The sequence below is a fragment of the Canis lupus genome, chromosome 18 (genome assembly GCF_048164855.1).
Source record: "Canis lupus baileyi chromosome 18, mCanLup2.hap1, whole genome shotgun sequence".
Taxonomy (NCBI): Eukaryota; Metazoa; Chordata; class Mammalia; order Carnivora; family Canidae; genus Canis; species Canis lupus.
In genome coordinates this window covers 47,507,867-47,532,535 of record NC_132855.1, presented here as the reverse complement: position 1 = coordinate 47,532,535, position 24,669 = coordinate 47,507,867, and the positions used below count along the sequence as shown (strand labels likewise).

The 24,669-nt window shown below is 36.8% G+C and overlaps 1 protein-coding gene across 9 annotated transcripts in view; it reads left to right on the top strand.

The window, feature by feature from the left end:
* Positions 1 to 24,669, top strand: part of CROT (carnitine O-octanoyltransferase) — a 58,172-nt gene that overhangs the window by 11,260 nt on the left and 22,243 nt on the right. For all 9 annotated transcript variants that reach the window (XM_072784351.1, XM_072784356.1, XM_072784354.1 and 6 more), the window contains 6 exons: positions 4,764 to 4,872; positions 15,158 to 15,251; positions 16,207 to 16,332; positions 17,923 to 18,024; positions 23,974 to 24,057; positions 24,140 to 24,247. In XM_072784351.1, coding sequence (XP_072640452.1) covers positions 4,764 to 4,872; positions 15,158 to 15,251; positions 16,207 to 16,332; positions 17,923 to 18,024; positions 23,974 to 24,057; positions 24,140 to 24,247 — 623 coding nt within the window. The remainder of the gene's footprint in view (positions 1 to 4,763; positions 4,873 to 15,157; positions 15,252 to 16,206; positions 16,333 to 17,922; positions 18,025 to 23,973; positions 24,058 to 24,139; positions 24,248 to 24,669) is intronic.

Genomic DNA, 24,669 nt, shown 5'->3' with positions numbered 1-24,669 from the left:
ACAGCAAAAAAAAAAAAAAAAAACCCAGATGGGAAGAAAGAAAGGGGCAGTGGCCTCCCAGAAGCCAAGAGAAGGAAGTGTATCGAATGCTCCAGAGGCCAGATGAGTTACAAATTGAGTGACCATTGTATTTATTGACATAATGGGGACAGAATCTTCCCTGACAAGAGCAGTCTTAGCGGAAGTTGGGTAAGGGAGCTCAACTGGAGAAAATGAAAGCAAACCAAATAAGTACTGATAAATAAAGCTTACACAAAGTTTTCATGTGCAGTGGGAGATATTCAGTTATTTTAAAAAAAAATTAGTGATATTATAAAATAGGAATGACATAGGAGAGAAAGAAAGCAGGGAAAAGAATGAAGTCATTGAAAAGTCATTGAAAAGCCAAAGTCATTGAAAAGATAAGAGCCGAGAGGGTCAAGAGTAGAATTGGTCTTTGGGAGCAACGATGAGAAGGAATGCAAAAAGTGTGCATCTAGCTGCAAACAGATTGGCCAGTTTTGTTGTGGGAAGATGAGGAGGTCTATGTATGCCTTGTGTTTTCCTTGGTGAAATGAAAACTGAGGTCATTAGGTGGGTAAAAAATTTGAGAAGAAAGGGGAAGGTTTAAAATACTAGGCATTTTGGGAGGGTGCCTGGGTGGCTCAGTTGATTACGTGTCTGACTCTTGGTTTCCACTCAGGTCATCATCTCAGGGTTATAGGATGGAGCCCCATGTTTGGCTCTGCACTCAGCATGGAAGCTGCTTGGTGTTCTCTCTCTCCCTCTGCCTCTCCCTCAGGTCTCTCTCTCTCCCTCTCTTTAAAAATAAATAAAATCTTTAAAAAAAAATAGAAGATAGTCATTTTGGAAAGTGGGAGAAGCAAATGTATTATGGGAATGTAGGGTAGCTGATCAGTGTTCAGTGCCCATTTGAAACGGTTTGTTTATGAATTTAAAGTGAGATTAGATGGTAATGTTGTGTTTTTTTCCTTCAGCAGCAATCAGATGGAGAGGGAGAGAGTGAAGAATTTAAGGGCTTTACAGGAAAGAAATTAAAATGCTGGGCCATGGAATCTATCTTTGATACAGAGAAAATCGAAGAGATTATCCATGTGAAGGGAGCATGTAAGCTGTTATGGCTAAGAGGATAGTGTCATTAAGGAGGTGCAATAGTTAGAACTATTTTTATTTTTACTTACCCCTTAAGAAACTATTAAGGCTAATTCAGTCATTTCTTTTACCCTGTTTACCTCATTTTGCTCAAGCAGTTCAAACCTCTCAGGTAGTCTGTTAACATCTGGGTTCAGGGATTTGTGCATAGCTTGATTTGATCCAAGTTTCCTACAAATGTGATCCACCCTCCCTCCCTTTCCCAGTGTCTTCTAATGTACTTTCTGGAGCTCATGGTCAGCAAAACCCTTTATATCTTCAACCTTTTCTTTGAAAGTACCTGTTTCCTTCTGAACGGTACTGTTGCTGAACTTGGTTATTCTTTGAGCTTACTGCATTCCCTATAACCATCTCAGGTGGGTATATTTTTTCTCATGCTTTGGTACTAGATAGTATGTAAGAGATATTGGTGTCCTTTTTATTTCCGGTCGCCCTTGTCCCTTTTCCTTCTTTGTTAGAGTTTGAGCTCTTAAAAGAAGGAAAGCTATCAGGTTATGTCACCACTGCTTGTCGTTGTGGTAGTGACCTTTACTTTGTAAAAAATTTTTTAATTTAAATTCAATTTAATTAACATATACTGTATTATTAGTTTCAGAGGTAGGATTTAGTATCCCCCCCATTGCTTTATCATCAGTCCCACTATCCTTCTTTCCATTACTACCTCATTCACACTGTTGATGACTTTAGCTTCCAGTTGTAGATGATCCGTGACCTCTCCTTTCCTTCACTTTTTCCCTCTAGTAATCTGTACCTCCGTACCTCCTCAAGCACACACTCTTGCGCTCATGCATTAGAACTTGTTAATAAGAAACTCTCATCTCCTCTGACATAGAAATTATAAGCATCTCACTCTGATCTCTACCTTTTCTTCACAACTCATTTCCTTTTGAAGTCTACCTTAGATATTTCTTTGACCACATTGTGACTTAAATTGAGTTATGCTACAGTTCTTCACAATTCCTCTACCCTCAGTCTGTACCTCTGTCCTTCTCCACTGTAATCCCTCCTTTGCATACACATTCAAACTTTTGCCCATTGACTCCCTCACGACTCTACCCACACCTCATTACTGTTAAATTTTAATCTTCTGTCTTACCTCAACACATTAAAGATACCTACCCTAGCAATTTACTTGGCCTGAGAAAACCAGAAAACCTCATTTAATCTTCACAAACCTCAAGTGGATCCATAGCATGACTTTGTCATATTATTTTGTCAGGTTATTCTCTCCCTTCCAGGGAGACTGTTTCATACCTTTCTCCTTCCTTAGTCTCAGCTAATGAACTCTTATTCTCATCAAATGTAAAGCTCTTTCCATCATTAAATTTACTAGCCTGTTAGGCAAAATAATGCCTCCCCAGCTCCCCAGAGATGGTTGTTTCCTAATCCTTGGAACCTGTTGAATGTATTAGGTTACGTGGTAAAGGGGAGTTAAGGTTGCAGATGAAATTAAGGTCATTAATCAGTTGACCTAGACATGGAAGATTATTCTGGATTATTCAAGTGGGTACAAAGGAATCACAAGAGTTCTTTTAAGTGAAAAGAGAGGCAGAAGAGAAAACTAAATTGATGGCAGCAAATTGATAAAAAGTTGTGATCCTCCGTTGATGGCTTTGAAATGGAGGAAGAAAGCCCTGAATCCAGGAATGTGGGCAGCTTCTAGAAGCTGGGAAAGCAAAGGACATTGATTCCCACTTAGAGATTCTAGAAGGAACACAGCCATGTTGACACTTTAATTTTAGCCCACTGAGATGCATTTCAGACTTCTGGTCCCCAGACCTGTAAGATAATAAATTTGTGTTGTTAGTGGTAATTTGTTACAACAGTCATAGAAAACATACTCATTCAAATATTTTCTCATCCTGCAACCTCCTTGCAAGACATTGTTGTATGTTCATATACTTTGTCTTCCCTTGTTTAAACGGATGAACTGCTCTGACTCGTAAAGATAGCTCATCTGTATGGTGCACTGGGTCCCACCTCTGTGGGACCTGTATTATCTCTCATCTTAAAAAAAAAAAAATTGACCTCTTGTCTCCTTCAAGTGTCACACCGCAGTTAAAGCCACTGTCACTTTTCATTTAGAGCATTCTGACCTGGACTACTTTAGTTACTTCCCAACTGATCTTGCTGTATATTCTCTTCTCTTTTATGATCTCTTCTCCATATAGCAGTGTGAGTGACCTTTTTAAAGTACTAATGAGATTGCATTATTAATCTCCTGCTTAAAACCCTCCATAGGCTTCCTTCCCATCGTATTTAAAATTGAAAATGCTTTCTGTGGCCAGTATAGACTGGCCCAAGCTTGTCTACCATTCTAACCTTTTCTGTCTCTACTATGAGTGTACTTTTTTTTTTTTTTTTAAAGCAAACTATCTCATTTTGTCCTAATGCCTTGGCACTTGCTGTTTCCTCTGCCTAAAACTCTCTTCCTGAAGATATTTCTATGGTTTACTCCTTAACTGCATTTAGCCTTGTGTTAAAATATCCCCACATAGGCCCATCCTGAGGTAATGCCCTTCTGTCATGCCACCTTTCCAACATCTGTTGATTATTTTGTCATCAGTCTTACTTTCTTTTTTCTTTTCCAGCCCTAGATTTTGAATAGGATGTGGTCAGTAAATGACAGCAAAAAGGATATAGTATTAAATGTAGAAAGATACAGCGGTTTTTGAAGGAGAAGAGGGAAGAAATATTTTGGAAATAGCCATGAAGAACAAGGAAAATACATACCTCACCTACTAGGACTTGAGGAAATAGGATATAAGAGAAAAAAAGTGCTATCAGGAGATAGTGTTTCCTTGATAGTTGATGGATTCCATGAGATAATGTGTATGAAACATTTACTACAGTTCCTTGTACATAATATCAACCAGTAAATTTCCTTCCATTGGTAGTATATGTCTTCTCTGTCTTTTTTTTTTTATTTAGATGGAAGGGATAAGTGCAGGGATCATATAAGAAGCCCTGTGTTAAAGGGAATAATAAGTGAAAAATTAGGCTAAATCAGAATAGTCTGAGATTTACAGCACAGAAGTAGTTTTTAGGGAGTTAAGGCATGCCCAAAGAATCATAGAATCAGTTATCAGTGGCTTTTCAGGTATCATTAGAACCTTAAGTAAAGCTAGATTTGGCAAAAGGCATTCTCCTTACTACTCAGGCAAACAATGCCCTTTCTCAACTGAAAACTATTTTATTTAGAAATCATAGCTAGTTAATACTGCAATTATCTGGTGAGCAATCAACATTGAAATAAACCCAAAGAGTTCTTCTCCAGGATACCTTGCTACCTTTTTCCCTTGTCATTCCTATCCATGAATAAACTAGAAAGCCTTGCAGTAGTTTGGGATTTATACAAATCCCAAGGTGTACAAATCCCAAGGTGTACAAATCCTTGAAACTCCACAGATTTTTGGATGTTTCACATGGACATTTTCAAGAGTGTATATTTATATCATGATTGAAAGTCCTTCACCTTATTATTGATATATGTTTGATGAGTATATGAAGTATTGGGGCAAGGATTATTTTCTTCTATTGGATGTAATTATGCAGTTTTACTCTTGTTTAACTTTGAGAGATTTAGTTTGTGTTTTTGTTTCTTTTTCCAGAGAGCGAAGGACATTCTCCAACTCACCTTACAGTGCTTTGTCGTGGCCGAGTTTTTGTCTTTGATACAATACAGGAAGGATGTTTGATCACCCCACCAGAGATTTACAGGTTTTCAAACTACTTTCTTGAGTCTTGAGGTGTTAAACTTCTGCATGAGTTAAAAAAAATAAATGTTTAGAATTGCCTGTTTATAAGATGATAACAAGCTAAAAAATAAGAATTTTATGTGTGCTGATTTAAAAAAAAATCTATTATTTTATTTTTAGTTTGAATTAATTTTTATTTGTACTAGATGTATATTAGAAAAGGAAAAATAATTGCAAATATTATCATTTCCATTTTTTGCCCCAGAATTAATCACTTTTACTAGTTTGATATATTCTATACTACCATATCTGTTGTAATGAATTTATATGCACATAAAAATTTGTAAAAAAGTATTTTTTTTATACCTAGTATATAGTTAAATACATAACCTGTGACTATCAGTCTATGGATTTAAAATTTAAATTTGATGGTTATTTCACCTTTGGTTAAAGTTCTTAAATGGTTCTTTGTGGTCTAGAATAAAGTCCCAGTTCCTTAGCAGTGGTCTAAATTTGACCTTTGCCTGTCTTTTTAGCCTTGTGTCTGGCTCTTCCTCCTTGTGCATCTTCTATTCCTATCCCATTTCTGTGATAGCAATTCATTTTTTTTTTTTTTTTACAGTATGGCAGTAACTTATTTAGTGTTACCTCAGCTGCTTAAAGGCAAACCAATTTCAACAATATCTCATTTAATGTTTTATTCATTCATAAAAATAGAAATAAAAGTGTATGACAGTAGCAGGAAAGAGATCTTACATTTGTCTCCCATTATGCAACTTAAACTTCCTTCATTTTTCTTGAAAAAGTCAAAAGATTGACAAATGCTGCATCAGACAGATAAAATATGGTGTTATAATTTCCTATGTAGAGCTACACAAAAAAGGAAATATTTCAAATGTATATAATTTCATCATAATTTCAATCATTACCTAATATTTCATTTATAAAACTGGTTTCCTTAGTTTAAAACTTATTTTTTGAGGGTGTGAACAAGGTTTTATTTTTCAATATATTTTTAATTTAAATTCAATTAATTAATATAGTATATTATTAGTTTCAGAGGTAGAGTTCAGTGATTCATTAGTCTTATATAATACCCAATGTTCATTATATCACATGCCCTCCTTTAATGGCCATCACTCAGTTACCCCATCACCACACCTTCCTCCTCTCCAGCAATCCTCAGTTTCCTATGATTCCTATGATCCTCTTATGTTTCCCTCTTTGATTTCATCTTGTTTTATTTTTGCCTTGCTTCCCCCATGATCCTGTGTTTTGTTTCTTAAATTCCACATATGCCTGAGATCATATGGTAATTGTCTTTCTCTGATGGACTTATTTCACTTAGCATAATATCCTCTGGTTCCATCCATGTTCTTGCAAATAGCAGGATTCATTTTTTTGATGTCTGGGTAGTATTCCATTATATGTGTGTGTATATATATACATATACACACACACATACACACACACACATACATACATACATACATACATACATACATACACACCACATCTTATTTATCTATTTATCTGCTGATGGACATCTTGGTTCTTTCCATAGTTTGGCTATTGTGGACATAGCTGCTCTAAACATTGGAGTGCAGGTGCCCCTTCCCTTCAGAGCACTCCATTTATATCTTTGGGGTAAATACCTAGCAGTGCAATACTGGGTAATAGAATAGCTCTATTTTCAACTTTTTGAGGAACCTCCAGACAGTTTACCAGACTTAGCTGTACCAGCTTGCATTCCCACCAACAGTGTAAGAGAGTTCCCTTTCTCCTCCTCCTCACCAGCATTTGTCATTCCCTAACTTGTTCATTTTAGCCATTCTGACTATAAAGTAGTGGTATCTCATTGTGGTTTTGATTTGTGTTTCCCTGATGCCGAGTGATGTAGAGCATTTTTTCCTGTGTCTTTTGGCCATTTGTACGTCTTTTTATGAGAAATGCCTGTTTGTGTCTTCTGTCCATTTCAAGGTGGGATTGTTTGTTCATTGGATGTTGAGTTTGATTAGTTCTTGATAGATTTTGGATACCAGCCTTTTGCAAATATGTCTGATAAGACATTTGCAAATATCTTCTCCCATTCTGTAGTTTGCCTTTAGTTTTGTTGGCTGTTTCCTTTGCTGTGCAAAAGCCTTTTATCTTGATGAAGTCCCCGTAGTTCATTTTTGCCTTTATTTCCCTTGCCTTTGGAGATGTGTCTAGCAAGGTCACAGAGGTTGTTGCCTGTGTTCTTCTCTAGCATTTTGATGGATTCCTGTCTCACATTTAGGTCTTTCGTCCAATTTGGCTCTATTTTTGTGTATGGTGTAAAAAAATGGTCCAGTTTCATTCTTCGGCATGTGGCTGTCCAGTGTTCCCAACACCCTTTGTTGAAGAGATGGTCTTTTTTCCATTGGATAGTCTTTTCTGCTTTGTTGAAGATTAGTTGACCATAGAATTGAGGGTCCACTTCTGGGTTCTCTATTCTGTTCCATTGACCTGTGGGTCTATTTTTGTGCCAGTACCCCACTCTCTTGATGATTACAAATTTATAATAGAACTTGAAGTCCAGAATTGTGATGCTACCAGCTTTGGTTTTCTTTTTTAATGTTTGTTTGGCTACTTGGAGTCTTTTCTAGTTCCATACAGATCTTAGGGTTTTTTGTTCCAACTCTGAAGAAAGTCCATGGTATTTTGACAGAGATTGCATTGAAGGTATAAATTACTCTAGGTAGCATAGACATTTTAACATTTGTTCTTCCAGTCCATGAGCATGGAACATTTTTCCATTTCTTTGTGTCTGCCTCAATTTCTTTCATGATTGTTCTAGTTTTCTGAGTGCTGATCCTTTGCCTATTTCATTAGGTTGTTTCCTAAGTATCTTATGGCTTTGGGATCCCCCTTCACAGCATTCTACTCATTCAATTCTGAAAAGGAGGGTTATGAAAAGGAATTCAGCCAAGAAAGACAACAAGAAATTTTGAGAAGAGCAACAAGGAACTTACCAATCTATGCCTCATCAGCTTCAAGGAGTAAGAAAAATCAGTCTTAAGCTTTCCTTTCCAAAGAATTTTTAAAATATGATTAATCCTGCCAAGATAATCTGCATGAGTCGGCAATTAAATGGATATTGTGACTTCTACATATAACATCTACAAGAACAAGAGAAAGGGGTTCGGCTCCTTAGTTTTTCTCTCTTCAGTCTCATTTTTAGTGTATAGAAATGCAACTGATTTCTGTGCATTGATTTTTATATCCTGCCACTTTGCTGCATTCCTGTATGAGTTCTAGCAATTTTGGGATGGAGTCTTTTAGATTTTCCAAATAGAGTATCATGTTTCTGTGAAGAGTGAGAGTTTGACTTCTTTGCCAGTTTGGATGCCTTTTATTTCTTTTTGTTGTCTGATTGCTGAGGTTAGGACTTCTAGTACTGTGTGGAACAACAGTGGTGAGACTGGACATCTCTTTCCTTTTCCAGACCTTAGGGGAAAAGCTCTCAGTTTTTCCTCATTGAGAATCATATTCGCTGTGTGCTTTTTGTAGATGGCTTTTATGATGTTGAGATATATTCCCTCTGTCCCTACTCTGTGGAGAGTTGTAATCAAGAGAGAATTCTCTACTTGGTCAAATGCTTTTTCTGCATCTATTGAGAGGATCCTATGCTTCTTGTCCTTTCTTTTATTAATGTAATGTATCACATTGATTGATCTGCAGATGTTGAACCACCCTTACAGCCCAGGAGTAACTCCTACTTGGTCGTGGTGAACGGTGCTTTTAATATACTGTTGGGTTCTCTTGGCTAGTATCTTCATGAGAATTTTTGCATCCATATTCATCAGGGATATTGGTCTGCAATCTTCCTTTTTGATGGGGTCTTTGTCTGGTTTTGGAATCAAGGTAATGCTAGCCTCATAGAGTTTGGGAGTCTTCCTTCCATTTCTATTTTTTGAAACAGCTGCAGAAAATGGGTACTAATTCTTATTAAAGTTTGGTAGAATTCCTCTGTGAAGCCATCAGGTTCTTAACTCTTGTTTGTCAGGAGAATTTTGTTGACTGCTTCAATTTCCTTGCTGGTGGTGGGTCTGTTCAGGTTTTTTATTTCTTCCTGTTTCAGTTTTCGTAGTTTATAAGTTTGCAGGAATGTATCCATTTCTTCCGTATTGCCTAATTTGTTGGCATATAGTTTCTCATAATATGTTCTTATAATTGTATTTCTAGGTATTGGTTGTGATCGCTCTTCTTTTATTCACAATTTTATTTATTTGAGTTTTTTTTCTTTTTGATAAGTCTGGTCAGGAGTTTGTCGATCTTATTAATTCTTTGAAAGAACCAGCTCCTGGTTCATTGATCTGTTCTACTGTTCTTTTGGTTTCTGTTTCATTGATTTCTACTCTAATTGTTAGTAATTCTCTTCTTCTGCTGGGTTTAGTCCTTAAGTGCTGTTCTTTCTCCAGCTCCTTTAGGTGTAAGGTTAGGTTATGTATTGTGATCTTTCTTGTTTCTTGAGAAAGGCTTGTATTGCTATAGACTCCCCTCTGAGGACTGCCTTCGCTGCATCCCAAGAGTTTGGAAGAGTTCTGTTTTCATTTTCATTTGTTTCCATGAATTTTTAAAATTTTTCCTTAATTTCCTGATTGACCCATTCATTCATTGGTAGGATGCTCTTTAGCCTCCATGTATTTGAGTTCTTTCCAAATTTCCTATTGTGATTGAGTTCCAGTTTCAAAGCATTGTGGTCTGAAAACATGCAGGGAATGAGCCTAGTCTTTTGGTACCAGTTGAGACCTGATTTGTGACCCAGTATGTGATCTGTTCTCGAGAATGTTCCATGTGCACTTGTGAAAAACGTGTATTCTGTTGCTTTTGGATGGAATGCTCTGAATATATCTGTGAGGTCCATCTGGTCCAGTGCATCATTCAAAGCCCTTATTTCCTTGTTGATCTTCTGCTTAGATGAAGAGTGGGGTGTTAAGTCTACTATTGCAGTGAGTGGGGTGTTAAGGTCTCCTACTATTGTTGTATTATTGTCGATGTGTTGAGTTTTGTTTTTAGTTGGTTTATTTAATTGGCTGCTCCCATGTTAGGGGCATACATATTTACAATTGTTAGATCTTCTTGCTGGATAGACCTTTAAGTATGATCTCTTATTACTGTCTTTGGTTTAAAATGTAATCTGTCTGATATAAGGACTGCCACCCCAGTGTTCTTTTGATGCCAATTAGCATAACAAATGGTTTGCCATGCCCTCATTTTCCACCTGGAGGTATCTTTGGGTCTAAAATGAGTCTCTTACAGACAGCATATTGATGGGTCTTGCTTGTTAATCTAATCTGATACGCTGTGTCTTTTGACTGGGGCATTGAGCCCACTTACATTCAGAGTAACAATCGAGAGGAGAAATTTAGAGAATTGGATTGCCTGTAAAGTCACTGTTTCTGTGGATTGTCTCTGTTCCTTTCTGATCTGTGTTGGTTTGGGCTCTCTTGGGATCACTTAAGGGATCCCCTTTAATGTGTCTTGCAGGGCTAGTATCATGATCACAAACTCTCTTAGATTCTGTTGGTCCTGGAAGCCCTTTCTCTCTCCTTCTATTTTGAATGACAACCCTGCTAGACAAAGTATTCTTGGCTGCATATTTTTCTCATTTAGCACCCTGAATATATCATGACAGTCCTTTCTGGCCTGCCAGGTGTCTGGGGATAGGTCTGCGGCCAGTCTAATGTTTCTACGTAGATTATAGACTTGTCCTGAGCTGCTTTCAGGATTTTCTTTTTGGCTCTGAGATTTGCAAGCTTCACTATTAAACGTCAAGGTGCTGACCTAGTTTTAATGATTTGCGGGGGTTTCTCTGTGCCTCCTGGACTTGAACACCTGCTTCCTTCCCCATATTAGGGAAGTTCTCTGATTTAATTTGCTCCAATATACCTTCTGCCCCTCATCTCTTTCCTCTTCTTCTGAGACCCCAATTATTCTAATGTGCTTTTGCTTTATGGTCAAGGTTATCTCTCAGATTCTCCCCTTGTGATCCAGTAGTTGTTTCTCTCTCTTTTTCTCAGGTTCTTTATTCTCCATCATTTTGTCCTTTATATCACTGATTCTCTGTTCTTCTTCATTTATCCTAACAGTTAGAGCCTCCATTTGATTGCATCTCATTAATAGTCTTTTTGATTTTTGACTTGATGAGATTGTAGTTCTTTTATTTCTCCAAAAAGGGATTCTCTCACGTCCTCTCTGCTGTTTTCAAGCCCAACTTAGTATCTTCATAATTGTTATTCTGAACTCTAGTTCTGACATTTATATCCACACTGATTAGGTCCCTGGCAGTCAGTACTGCCTCTTGTTCTCTTTTTTGAGATGGGTTTTCCATCTTGTCATTCTGTCTAGAGAAGAATAGATCAACGAGAGAGCAAAGTATTAAAATGGCAACAATGACCTTGGAGAAATATACAGTAAACAAATCAGAAGAGACTCGAAACCAAAAAAAAAAAAAAAAAAGCAAAAAATAATAATAATAATTAAGATTTTTAAAAAAGAGAATGTAATCAGACCGGTGAGCAGAAAGAGGAACACACTGGATCCTGTGTGTATTTTGTTCTGTTAGAAAACTAGATCCCAACATTGTAAAAAAAAGAAAGACTTATCGATGTATGAAAATAAAATTAAAAACAATGAAAGGATAGAATGTAACTGTAAAAATGAAAATTAAAAAAAAAAAGACAGCATTTAGATAGATGAAGAGAACAGCGCCATACACTAGATTTTGGGTGTATTTTGGTCTGTTTGTTAGAAGGAACTACATCCCAAAATTATAAAGAAAGAAAACCGTATGTCTCCAAAAATAAAATGAAATATGAAATGATAGAATGTAACCGTAAAAATGAAAGTTACAAAAGACCCCCCCTAAAAAAAAAGGAGTTGATAAACATAAGAATTTTTTTTTTTTTTGATAAACATAAGAATTTAGTTTAAAAGGAAAGAGAGACCAAAAATTAAAATGTAAAAGGTAAAGAATTACAGGGAAAAATCTGAGAACTCTGTGTACTGTTTTCCCTAGCACTGGAGTTTTGCAGTTGTCAATGATCCCCAGACTTGGTCTTATTTTTATTTTTTATTTTTTATTTTTTTATGATAGTCACACACACACACACACACACACAGAGAGAGAGAGAGAGAGAGAGGCAGAGACATAGGCAGAAGGAGTAGCAGGCTCAATGCACCAGGTGCCTGACGTGGGATTCGATCCCGGGTCTCCAGGATCGTGCCCTGGGCCAAAGGCAGGCGCTAAACCGCTGTGCCACCCAGGGATCCCCCAGACTTGGTCTTAGTTCAGAGTTCTTGCTGTCTTCAGGGAGAGGGGCCTATTGCCCTGATTCTCAGGTTATCTTTGCCCAGGGCAGAACTGCACCGCCCTTGCCAGGGGCCACACAGAATTGCTCTCTGTGGCTTTTGTTCCCTGAAAGCTTCCTGCACTGCTTTAGAGGATGAGAGTGAGCCCGGGGGCCTCCCAGTCTCCAGCCCTGGAGCCTAAAGCTCAGGGCCCCACTGCTCAGTGCTCCCTCAGGGAAAAGCAGTCAGTCCGTCCTGTCTCCCTGGGTTCCGTCTACCCTCTGTGCTCGCCTAGGCTGTGACTGAGGGGTTATGTCTTAGGCACGTGACCCTGGTTCCATTCAGTAAATCGTGGGGACCCCGTGGCGTGCACCTGTGCCCCTCCTCCTGGGGGCAGGTCGGGAGGTATCGCTGTGGTTCTGCCACTTGCTGGGCCCCTGCTTTGGAGAGCAGTTGCCAGAAGGTGCCGTGGTTCATGCTTTATGGCAAGCCCAAGCTGAAAGCCCAGCTATGGGCTCGCTGATGGCAGCCGGCTTCCCTGGGTGGGTGCCTGGGAACTCTGCAGCACTCAGGAACCCCCAGTCTTCCTGTGACCCCAGAGATCCTGAGACCACGCTGTCCCACCAGGATTCTGACCTGCTTCGCCACTTGAGCGCCTTTCAGGCAGGGCCATCCTCAGGGGAGCTGCTCTGACAGTTCGGATTTTGCTCTGCTGCTCTGTCACTTTCTAGTAACTGGCTGGGGGGGGGGGGGGGCTCCCTCTCCTTGTGTTGTATCTTCCCATAGATCACCTTGGATTCACTGCTCTGCACCTTCTATCTTGCAGGAAGTGGTTGTTTTCTATTTTAGAATTGTAGCAATTCTTTTCTAGATCTTGGGTTGAGTTCACAGGTTTTTAGAATAATTTAATGGCTGTCTAGTTGAATATTTGCAACCAAAGAAAACTAATGTCTGCTACTCCTCTACTATTTTGGAACATCCTCTGTGTTAGCAATTTTTTTTAAAGATTTTATTTATTTATTCATGAGAGACACACATAGAGGCAGAGACATAGGCAGAGAGAGAAGCAGGCTCCATGCAGGGAGCCTTATGTGGGACTCCATCCCGGGACTCCAGGACTATGCCCTAGGCTGAAGGCAGGCACTAAACCGCTGAGCCATCTAGGAAACCCCTGTGTTAACAATTCTTAAAACACTTCATATTATATGTAATCTTTGCATGTACTCATGCTTTCTATTTGGAATGCCATTTTATGTCTTTTCCATTTTTGAAAAAGCATTCTCTGTCATGCCATATATCTCTGTTCACATATCACCACAAGGTTAGCTCTCCTAATTTCCCATTCTCTTTCTGATAATAACCATCGAAATAGCTGTGAAAATTTCCTTCTCCTTTTAAGGGTGTGTAATATTCTTTTCCATCCTGTGTGTGTGTGTATAAAATATTTTGTTTATCCATTCGTCTGTCAACAGATAGCTATGTTGCTTCTACCTTTTGGCTTTTGTGAATAATGCCACAGTGAACATGGGGGTGCAAATGTCTCTTTAGAGTCCTGATTTCAGTTCCTTTGGATATATACTCAGAATGGGATTCTTGGATCATAAAGTAGTTCTATTTTTAATGTCTTGAGGATCCTGCATACTAGTTTCCTTAGTATCTGCACCAATTTACATTGCCACCAACAGTGCACAAGAGTTTTTTTCTCCACATCCTCACCAGCTCTTATTTCTTATCTTTTTTAAGATTTTATTTATTTATTCATGAGAGACACGCACACACACACGCAGAGAGAGAGAGAGAGAGAGAGAGAGGCAGAGATACAGGCAGAGGGAGAAGCAGGCTCCATGCAGGAAGCCTGATGTGGGACTTGATCCCGGGACTCCAGGATGACACTCTGGGCGAAGGCAGGCGCCTAACCGCTGAGCCACCTGGCATCCCCTCTTATCTTTCTTAGAATAACTATCCAAATAGCTGTGAGGTGATAGATTGTTGTGGTTTTAACTTATATTTCTGTGATTAGTCATGTTGAATATTTTGTCTTTTACTTGTTGGCCATTTTTATGTGTTCTTTGTTCCATTGCCTACTTTTTAATCAGGTTTTTTGGATTTTCTTGCTATTGAGTTGTAGGGGTTCCTTATATATTATGGATGTTAACCTCTTATCAGATATATGGCTTGTAAATACTTTTCATATTCTGCAGGTTGTTTAATTTTGTTAACTGTGTTAACTCTTTTGGTTTGATATAATCTCACTTGTCTGTTTTTCTTTGTGTTGTCTATGCTTTTGTTGCTTTGCTAAGCCTCTGTGGATTTTTTTCTGATGAGTATGTATTTCTTTATTGGAGAACCCTGTTATTTCCCTGTCATATGTTTAAAGACACATGAAACTCATCAGACTGGGAGAATAGAGTAGTTTTGGAGGAAATAATTTGTTTTTATCTAATAGAGTCTTTAAAATATAAAGATCATAAGTAAGTAACAACAGTAAAGGTCGAAACATTTAAATTGACTATAGTAACTCCGTTTTTGAGGTTACACAAGAGTATTAATCAGATATAGAGTAATTCCTATGTTAAATATATATGCATATTTTTTTTAGTTAGATAAGATATGCATAATATTTGTAATATTATTTATCAGAATATTTTTCATGTTCTCTATTGTATGGAGTATTTACTGTGTAAGAGATATTTACTTGGACTCCAGAAGTACAGGTACATTTTGAAAGTATAAATAATTCTAGCCAAGTATCCAATTTATTTACTTAAGTTATTGTCAAAAATACATTTGCATTAATAGGCCACATACTTCTTTTTTAAAAAAAGATGTGGTGTGGGAAATCCAATTGCTGTTGAGATTACAATCCCTTTCTTTGGGTAATATATCAAAAGATTTATATAAGTACTGATAAACATTATGACCTGTTAAAGACTGAAAGTAACTAGTGATCTTGCCTATGCTCTTTTTAAATACTTTCTTTAATCTTCCCTAAGGCAATTGGCATACATTCACAAGAAGTGCCATAGTGAACCTGATGGACCTGGGATAGCAGCATTGACTAGTGAGGAGCGAACTCAATGGGCTAAGGTTATATAGTTTCATTTAAGACTTTATTTAATTAGTTTATTTATTTAGAGGGCATGTACGAGCAGGGGGAAGTGCAGAGGGGAGAAGGAGAGCATCTCAAGCAGACTGCTCACAGAGCTTGATGGCAGTGCTTGAGCCCATGAATCTGAGGTCATGACCGGAGCTGAAATCAGGGTTTGGACACTCAACCAACCAAGCCACCCAGATGCCCCTCTTTTTTTTTTTTTTTTAATTGAGATATAATTGACATAACATTATATTAGTTTCAGGTGTACAACATGATTAGATATTTGTATATATATATATTGCAAAATGATCACAATAAATCTTGTTAACATCAGTCATCTCGTATGATTACACATTTTCTTTCTTGTGATCACTTTTAAGATGTGTTCTATTAGCAATTTTCAAATATGTAATATAGCATTATTAACTGTACAGGTATCCCCCACTTTGAAAGTTTACATTATGCCACTTTCACAAAGGGCCTACACTAGTACTTTTGCTTTTATGAAAAAGGCAAAAAGCAAAAATAGTGTTCAGCATTTGTTTTTCACTGCATGCTCTGTGAGCAGCAAGAGTGGTACGCAATGCTACCCTCAGGAGCTAATGCTCAGTTTCTCAGCATCAAGCTTTTGAACACCTGTGTCTCTGAGCCTCTGTGCTTTATCTCACTTTTTTTGTGCATCCTTTATCAAGATGTGTCCTACTTTATCAGTAAAGCCTAAGGGAGGTTATTTTTTGGGCCTGGAAATGTTCAAACATTTTTCCATATAAATTAATAGTAATTGCTTCTTTGCTTTATACCATTTTGGCTTATGAAATGTTTCATAGCAATGCTCTATTTTCAGATAGCAGTTTATACTTTTCTTAATGAAATTTTTCTCTAAAGAACTGTTTTGAGATCTTCTGGATGTATTTAATTTGTAACATTTAATCTTTCTTTATCCATTAGGCACGCGAATATTTAATTAGTCTTGATCCAGAGAACTTGACTATGTTAGAAAAAATTCAGAGCAGTTTACTGGTATATTCCATAGAGGATAGCAGTCCACATGTAACACCAGGAAATTATTCTCAGGTACTTAACTATCTTGCTATTGTATTTCTCTCAAATTATTCTGGAAGACTCTTGTGTATACTGAAGATGAGAAGATTTTTGTTACATGCAGGCTCTTAACATTTTTTCTTAGCTGACATATATATGTACCAAATTAAAGCTTATACATAAAGAATCCTTTGTAAATTTGCCTCATTATTTAGGTAATTTAGATATATTTTGAACATTGTTTAAAGAAGTATGGCCATTGTTTGTATGTGGAGAAAACTTGCATAAAACACTGGACTAGATGAGCTTATCATGCCAAAGGTGGCATGAGAATCTTTCTGTCACTCACACCAGTGTGTCTTGCGTGATACCTTAGTAGGGTCTGTCCTAAGAGTTACAGCACTCTTGTAATTTATTTTCATGTTTATTTTTATTGACAGACATACTTTAATGAGTTTAAGAGTAAATGTGGCCTTACTTTATACTTCCCCTTGTAATAATACTTCCTGGGAAATAATAAAAAGTAGTCATATTTGTAGAAGTCTCTTAGTCTTTTGAAAACACTTAAATTATTTCATAATTCATTCATCAATATTAGATGATAGAAATAATACAGGATTGAAAAATCTTGTAGGTAGAAATAACTTTCCTTTATATAACTTCAGCTGAATTTTTTTAGGAGAGTCACCAAACTTCTTGAGGAAGAATGTATTCTAATGTAGTGTTGTTTGAACTTTTACTGGTAGAATCTAATTAGACTTGCATTTAGATTGCAACCCGTTACAAACTTATACATCACTTCAGAAGTTTCACAAAATAGTAATTACTTTTACTATCTGTGATAGATTATAATATTTATATTCTCTTTTGTTCTTTTATTTTTGTAATGAATGTTTACCATGATACACTAAATCGATTTCATGACTCACTAATGGAACAGAGCCTACTGTGTGAAAAACAGGCTTTGCGGGATTTGAATTCTTGAAATATTTTCTTTATAACTAGATTCTAATGACTAAATTTACCATAGCTTCTTAGACTATTCATGTTGCAAGGGCTTTGTTTTTTCCTTTGTAAGTTCTTTCATGAGTATTGTACCAGCGTTTTTCTGGTAGGATTTCTTGAGATTTTGAGAAATACTTAAAGACAGGGCTGGAATTAGTATTTTTTTAAAATATTTTATTTATTTATTCATGAGAGACACAGAGAGAGAGAGAGAGGCAGAGACACAGGCAGAGGGAGAAGCAGGCTCCATGCAGGGAGCCTGATGTGGGACTCAATCCCGGGACTCCAGGATCATGCCCTGGGCCGAAGGTAGGTGCTAAACTGCTGAGCCACCCAGGGATCCCCAGGGCTGGAATTAGTATTATCTTTTGAGTATAATTACCATTTTATTAAATTTGGTTTACTTGAAGAGGAAAAGTGGCCATCAAACATATAGTGTATAGGTATAGGTGTGTGTATATATATATATATATACACACACACACACATATACACATACCTATATACACACACACACACACACCTTAAACACGTTTTAGCTATGTATGTATGTATACACTTAAGAAAACCTTTTAATATTAAAATTTTCTTGTTTTTAAAATATTACATTTATTTTAGGTAACTGCACAGACTCTTACAGGAGATCCAACTGTACGCTGGGGAGATAAATCTTATAACTTGGTTTCCTTTTCCAATGGAGTATTTGGCTCTAGTTGTGATGTAAGTAAACTTACAGAAGTTATTTTTCCTTTCAATTGTTTAGGTTAATTTAGTGGCAATAAATTACAATAGTTAGGCTATGCTGGCAATAACTACAATAGTCTATGAACCAAGAAAATTTTAAAAAATTAATGGAAGTCAGAGGTTGCAATATGCAATTATAATCTCATCCTAAGACCTTTTGTAAAATATATAATTCCAATAAAGTAGCATGAGGTATGTTTGTTTTTAGTGACTACAATGGTTAGGCTATTTATATATTAAATAGGCTATTTACTATATAAATACTTACATAGCTCTGTGGCATATACTAAAAGATTTAGTTACAAATTCTCAGTGAAAACAGAGTATAGGACAAGTTATTTTCATTTTTTTTTAAGATTCTATTTATATATTAATGAGAGAGACAGAGAAAGAGAGGCAGAGACACAGGCAGAGGGAGAAGCAGGCCCCATGCAGGGAGCCCGACGTGGGACTCGATCCCAGGACTCCAGGGTAATGCCCTGGGCCGAAAGCAGGCACTAAACCGCTAAGCCATCCAGGGATCCCCCCTATTTTCATTTGTAATATGGCTAATGGTTTGTATCTGCATAGTAGAATTTGCATGTATTTTATGTAGTCATGGATTTATTATTTTTTAAAATATATTTTTATTTTTTATGGTTTTATTTGAGAGAGAAGGTAGAATGAGAGAGAGCATCGGGGGAGGGGCAGAGGGAGAATTGGCTCCCTGCTGAGTAGGGAGCCCAATGCTGGCTCCATCCCAGAATCCTGGGATCATGACTTGAGCCGAAAGCAGATGCTTAACCAACTGAGCCACTCAGGTGCCACATAATTACGGATTTTTAAAAAATTATGAAGCTCTTTCACCACTGTTACCTACCTGCTTATTGAGTATTACAACCTATTTTTAAAAATACAGCATTATGTTTATATTCTGTGTGTAGAGAAATATATGTGGGATGTATGTGGATATATTCTAGATTTACCCTGTAATTTTTAAACTATTCTCCTAAAGTGGCACATGATCTTTGGAACATTTATTTACCCTACATGTTAAAGTGTCTGGTGTTTTTACCATTTTTTACCTTCTTGATTTAAAAAAAAGAAAAAGAAAAAACTTCTGTGTCATCTTTATTAACTCTACCTTGCCATTTTCTGATGGATATTCAAGAAGTCTATGAACCAAGAAAATTTTAAAAAACCAATGGAAGTCAGAAGTTGCTATATACAATTATAATCTCATCCTAAGACCTTTTGTAAAATATATAATTCCAATAAAGTAGCATGCGGTATGTTTGTTTTTAGTGACTTCCAGAAGTATTTAGTGACTGTACAATACTAGGAAGATCTGTTATATTGATCTGGGATCAATAGTTATATAATTGGTATTTATTCAGTTTTAGGGGATGGAAACCTAAATTATACTGGCATTAGTTTAAGAAAGTATTCATTGACCTAGGGGTACAGCTAAATTTGGGTAAGACTGACTTCCAGTGTCCAAATGCTATTAGAAATTTCTCTCTCCATTTTTTGGCACTGCTTTCCTGTGTTTGACTTCGTGTTTAGGTAGATTATCCCACGTGATTGTTGAACACACAATTTCATGTCTTCATAGCTCCCTTCATAGATGAGTGTTCCCTATGCAAATGGGTAGCTTACACCACCGCTTTCCCTCCCACCCCCAGTAGTTCCAGCAGAAGTCCTGAGAATAATGCTCTGTGGTTTGATAGGCCTTTGCCTATCATGTGCCCATTCTGAGGAGTCAGGTGCTCTGATTCATCTGGCCTGGGTCACATGTTAAACTTTGTAATCTAGGGGGTAGAACTAATATCATTTGAACCACCATAGATGTGCGGTGGTTGTCTACAAAAAAATAAATCTCAGAAGGAGAATTGGTTGATGAGCAGGTAATAAAACTAGATGTCTATTATAGTAGCTCATCAGAGTAAAAGTTTGCAATTGAGTCCCTTTAAAGATTTGTTGTCTTTCCTCTTCCTTGGAGTCCATTGTTGATAAAACATTTCTTGTAATTACTTCAGTTTTCTTCTCTTGAGTTCTTTTATTTTTCTTGACTTTCTCAATCTGGTTTATATCCTTCATTTCCTGGAAAGAATCTTTGTAAAGTAGCTGAGTACTTCCTGTTGTTTTCCTTTATTTCTCTTTGACCTGTCTGCTGCAGTCGATTACCCTCCTCATACATATTTCAACACTGCCTCCATCTTAACAGAATCTACTGATTCTGACCTTAATGTTCATCTCACTTTACCCTCCTGTGCATGTTCTCTTGCCTGGTTTAATACTTTCATTGACTGTTTTTATATAGATAGCTTGCAGTTAGTCTTTTTTTTTTCTCCAGTTTTTGTTTGAATTCCAGTCAGTTAACATACAGTGTAATATTAGTTTCCAGTATACAATATAGTGATTCAACACTTCCATATTTCACCTAGTGCTCATCACAAGTGCATTTCTTAATCCGCATTACCTATTTCATTCATCTCCCACTTACCTCCCTTCTAGTAACCATCAGTTTTCTATAGTTAAGAGTCTGTTTCTTGATCTCTTTTTTTCTTCCCTTTGCTCATTTTGCTTGTTAAATTCCACTTATGAGTGAAGCCATATGGTATTTGTCTTTTTCTGACTCATTTTGCTTAGTGTTATACTCTCTAGATTCATCCATATTGTTGCAAATGGCAGAAATTTAATTTTCTAGCTGAGTAATATTTCATTGTATATGTATACCACATCTTCTTTATTCATCACTTGATGGAACAGTTATTCTTTTTTAGTTTTTACCTCTTATTCTCATTTTGTTTCATTGTATGTTGTTCAAACTGGATATTATATTGTTACATAGATTAAATTGTTATCATCAAGAACTCATCATTTAACTTGCCTTCCTCACTTCCAATTCTCAAACCCCCAAAAAACCACATTATGCTACTCATATTTTTACTAATAGCACTAAACTCTTTCTGTTTGTTCAAATTTAGGATGAAAATAATGATCTTTTTTATCTCTAAATAAAGAATATTGGTCCCAGAATGAACACATATCTTAGTGCAACTGAGATCTTTCTTGTAGTAAGTGTATGGACATGTTTTATGTGTATGTATTAACACCTGTTTATTTATAAAATTGATCTGATTATTTCCCCCTTGATAATCTGCTTTTAGAATCATGTGTAGGTTTCCCTCATAACCTAAGATGATATAGAAAAAGCAATATAACCTATGTAAAACATCATTAGTAAAGTGTATACGGTTGACCTTTGAACAACATGAGTTTGAACTGTGTGGGTCCACTTAAATACATGAATTTTTTTTCATAAATCCATATTTTATACTGTGATTGAAGAATAAGGTAGAAGTTGCCAAATGACTAAAAGTGAAGGGAAGGTGATGGAGAGATACTGGGAAGGCTGGAACAGCAGGCTCTCACCTGCTTGTGGCATTCTTCACCCCACATCTGTGCAGTTTGATTCACTGAGATCTTCAACTAAAAGGTACAAAGAAACCAACTCTGGAGAGGGATTCTCAGTAAAGTGACAAGACCAGTCATTGTCCACAGTTGGCCAAAGACCACAGAATGATAATCTGCACCCCCTAGCTGGCTCCCCGGGGGCCTGGGAGAACACTTGGGGCAGGCTAGCACCAGGTAGTAGTAATGTGGGCTGCAGAGGACATGGCAGGAAGGAGCGCTGTCTAAGGTGCTGAAAGTTCTCTGAGGCGGAAAACTAATACTGCTGAGAGCAACTTGCCAGCATTTCCCACAAGCAGAAATTGAGTTAGAACCATGTGAAGGGGTCAGGTGGAGCAAGCAACCTAGAGAGAAAGCTAACAATGCTGTACCTTCCCTTGTTCTCTGCCTTTCCCTGAACTCTACTTGGAAGGAGGTTTCCTGCGTTCCTGGGTGGCTTTGCTAACTTTGGGTGGGGATGAGATGTGTGGTGCCTTATTCTACTATTGTACTGTGTAGCAAATGTCTTTTCCCTTCCTTATGATTTTCTTAATAACATTTTATTTTCTTTATTGTAAGAATACATTACATAGTACTTAGAACACAAAACATGTTAATTGTTTATATTACTGGCAAATGTTTCTGTTCTGGTCAACAGTAGGCAATTAATAATTAAGTTTGTTCTGCGGAGTGAAAAGTTATATGTAGATTTTTTATTGCATGGGAGGTCAATGTTGTTCAAGGGTCAGCTGTATACTATAAAAGTTGGTCTATTCTAAATGTGGAGCCATGCTGTTACTCTATTCCATTAATGCTTAAATACGTACTTTGGTGATTATAGTAGTTATTACATTTCCCTCTTGGGATTTAAAATCCTGGGATCAACTATTTTGTCTTCTCTATCTAGGCTTTATTATACGGCTTTGTGAAGGAACAATAGGAAGCATGTAGTAAACAGTTAAATAATAACAGCAGTTACTGATTACTGCTGTAGTCCAGGTTCTGTAGTAAGCACTTTATAAGCCTAATTAAAATCATTTTTTCACACAACTATATGATTATTATCCCTACTAATGAATGAGGCAGTTTACTTAAAGAATTAAGTAACTTAAACAGTTGCATAACTGGGAAATGATAGAGTTTGAATGCAGAATTGAAGCCATCATTCCTAAAAAATATGTTATATATACTGTCTCCATAGAAATAAAAAAAGAAAGTTAAAACTTTATGAACAAATAAAGCATCAGGAAGGCATATGAAGTTTTCATATTTCCTAACATTTTTTAAAATTAATGATTAGCTTTTCCACCCTGAGTTGGGTGGGTAGAATTACCAGTCAGAGAGATTTTAATCCTTCAGTCTTGCTCTTTCTACTGGGTCTAGTAAAAGTGTTAGTAAGTAATATTATTTTATCAAGTGAAACCATATATGATATCTGTGCAAATTCTTTGTAAAATTTGTAAGATGTGGTTAGAAAACAGGTTTGTCAGTGACCTGTGAGTCTCATTATTATGTCAAAGGGCAAGTGGAATGAGTTGCTCATGCATCTTCTGACCTCCCTCCAGAGTCTTTCTTGATATTGTGGCTGCTATCTAGTTGGTAACAGTCTTCATACTATACTGTTAGGCCCTCCTGTGCTGTGACATAAGGCAACAGATCTCTGTAATGTTACTCCTCTGAAAGTGAGCCCAAGTGTGGTAGGCCATATCATAAGCCTCCTTTCTTTCTCTCCAAGGCTGGAAGTGCCATATTCAGTTCATAAATTGTAACTATCTAACATAAAGTGATAGCAGTAGCACAGAGGAAAAAAACTGATGTAATTGTCATCAAAGGACATGGAGAAAAAAAGGCAAAAAGTTTGTTCTCCAGAATAATGAAGGAAAAATTCACTAGCTGAGATTTCTCTTTCAGTATAGCTGTCAAACCTGTAATGCTCCTGTAACTCAGCCCATTTTTCCAGCATTCCTTAAACATTGAAAATTATTTCTGCTGCATCTGAACATTCTTGTAGACATGAACACAAACTGATTATGCTTTTAAATACTCACCTAGTGGCCTGTGTCTTTACCAGTAAAGTTCATATCCATGCTCAATTTAGCCTTCAGAAAGTCTGTCATCCTCCTTTGCTTTTTTCAAAGTGCTCTTAAAATTTCAGAACATCTTAGCACTGCACACATACACCTCCTTTCATTTCCAGTTTAAATAGTTATTTTCTCTACATTGTCCATGTTTGCTTTATACCTCTCCCCATTACCTCAAGATCTCTAATCAGGTGCTTCCAACTTTAAGTATTTTTTCTTTTGCAGCAAATAAAATATAGCAGTCACTTCCTATGCTATAGGATATCTGTATCTTATCATTAGGTGAGGCATTTGAATTCTGCACTTTACTATTTTTTAAGATTGAAGAGGAGGGAAATTGAAAATAAAATATTGGGTCAAGTTGTATGAGTTGACATAAGGTATTCAAAATCTTGTGTATTTTCATTAGCATGCTCCTCTTGATGGAATGGTTATTGTGAACATAAACCATTATGTTGATCAGAAGATTTTTGAGAATGAAGGAAGATGGAAGGTATGTTAGAAAAAGTATTTCATCTTTTTTTTTCCTAATAGTTCTTTAATTTAATATTTTTAAGTCTTTTCCCTATTTTCAGGGTTCAGAAAAAGTACGGGATATATCACTTCCAGAGGAGCTTGTTTTCACTGTGGATGATAAAATACTAAACGACATTAATCAAGCTAAAGCCCAATATCTCAAGCAGGTAGATTTTTAAACATTTTTTTTTCTTAGATAGTAATGGTTTTTCTTTTAACTACCACATCTAAAACTTTGGCTATTATCCAAGCATGCCAACCATAAAACATTTTATTTATTTTTAAAGATTTATTTTAGAGCATGAGCAAGGGCAGGTGGAAGGAGGGGCAGAGGGAGAGAGGGAGTAAGAATCTCAAGCACACTCTCCAGACTGAGCACAGACTGATATGGGGCTCCATCTCATGACCCTGAGATCATGACCTGGGCTGAAATTAAGAGTCCAGTGCTTAACTGAGCCACACAGGCACCCCAGCAACATAAAACATGTTAAATTACAGCTTTAATGCCTTTAAGTTTTTTTAATATCTAATGGTTAATGCAAATGACGATTTGGTTATCTTTGGGATATTCTTCTTAGCTGATTTTTCA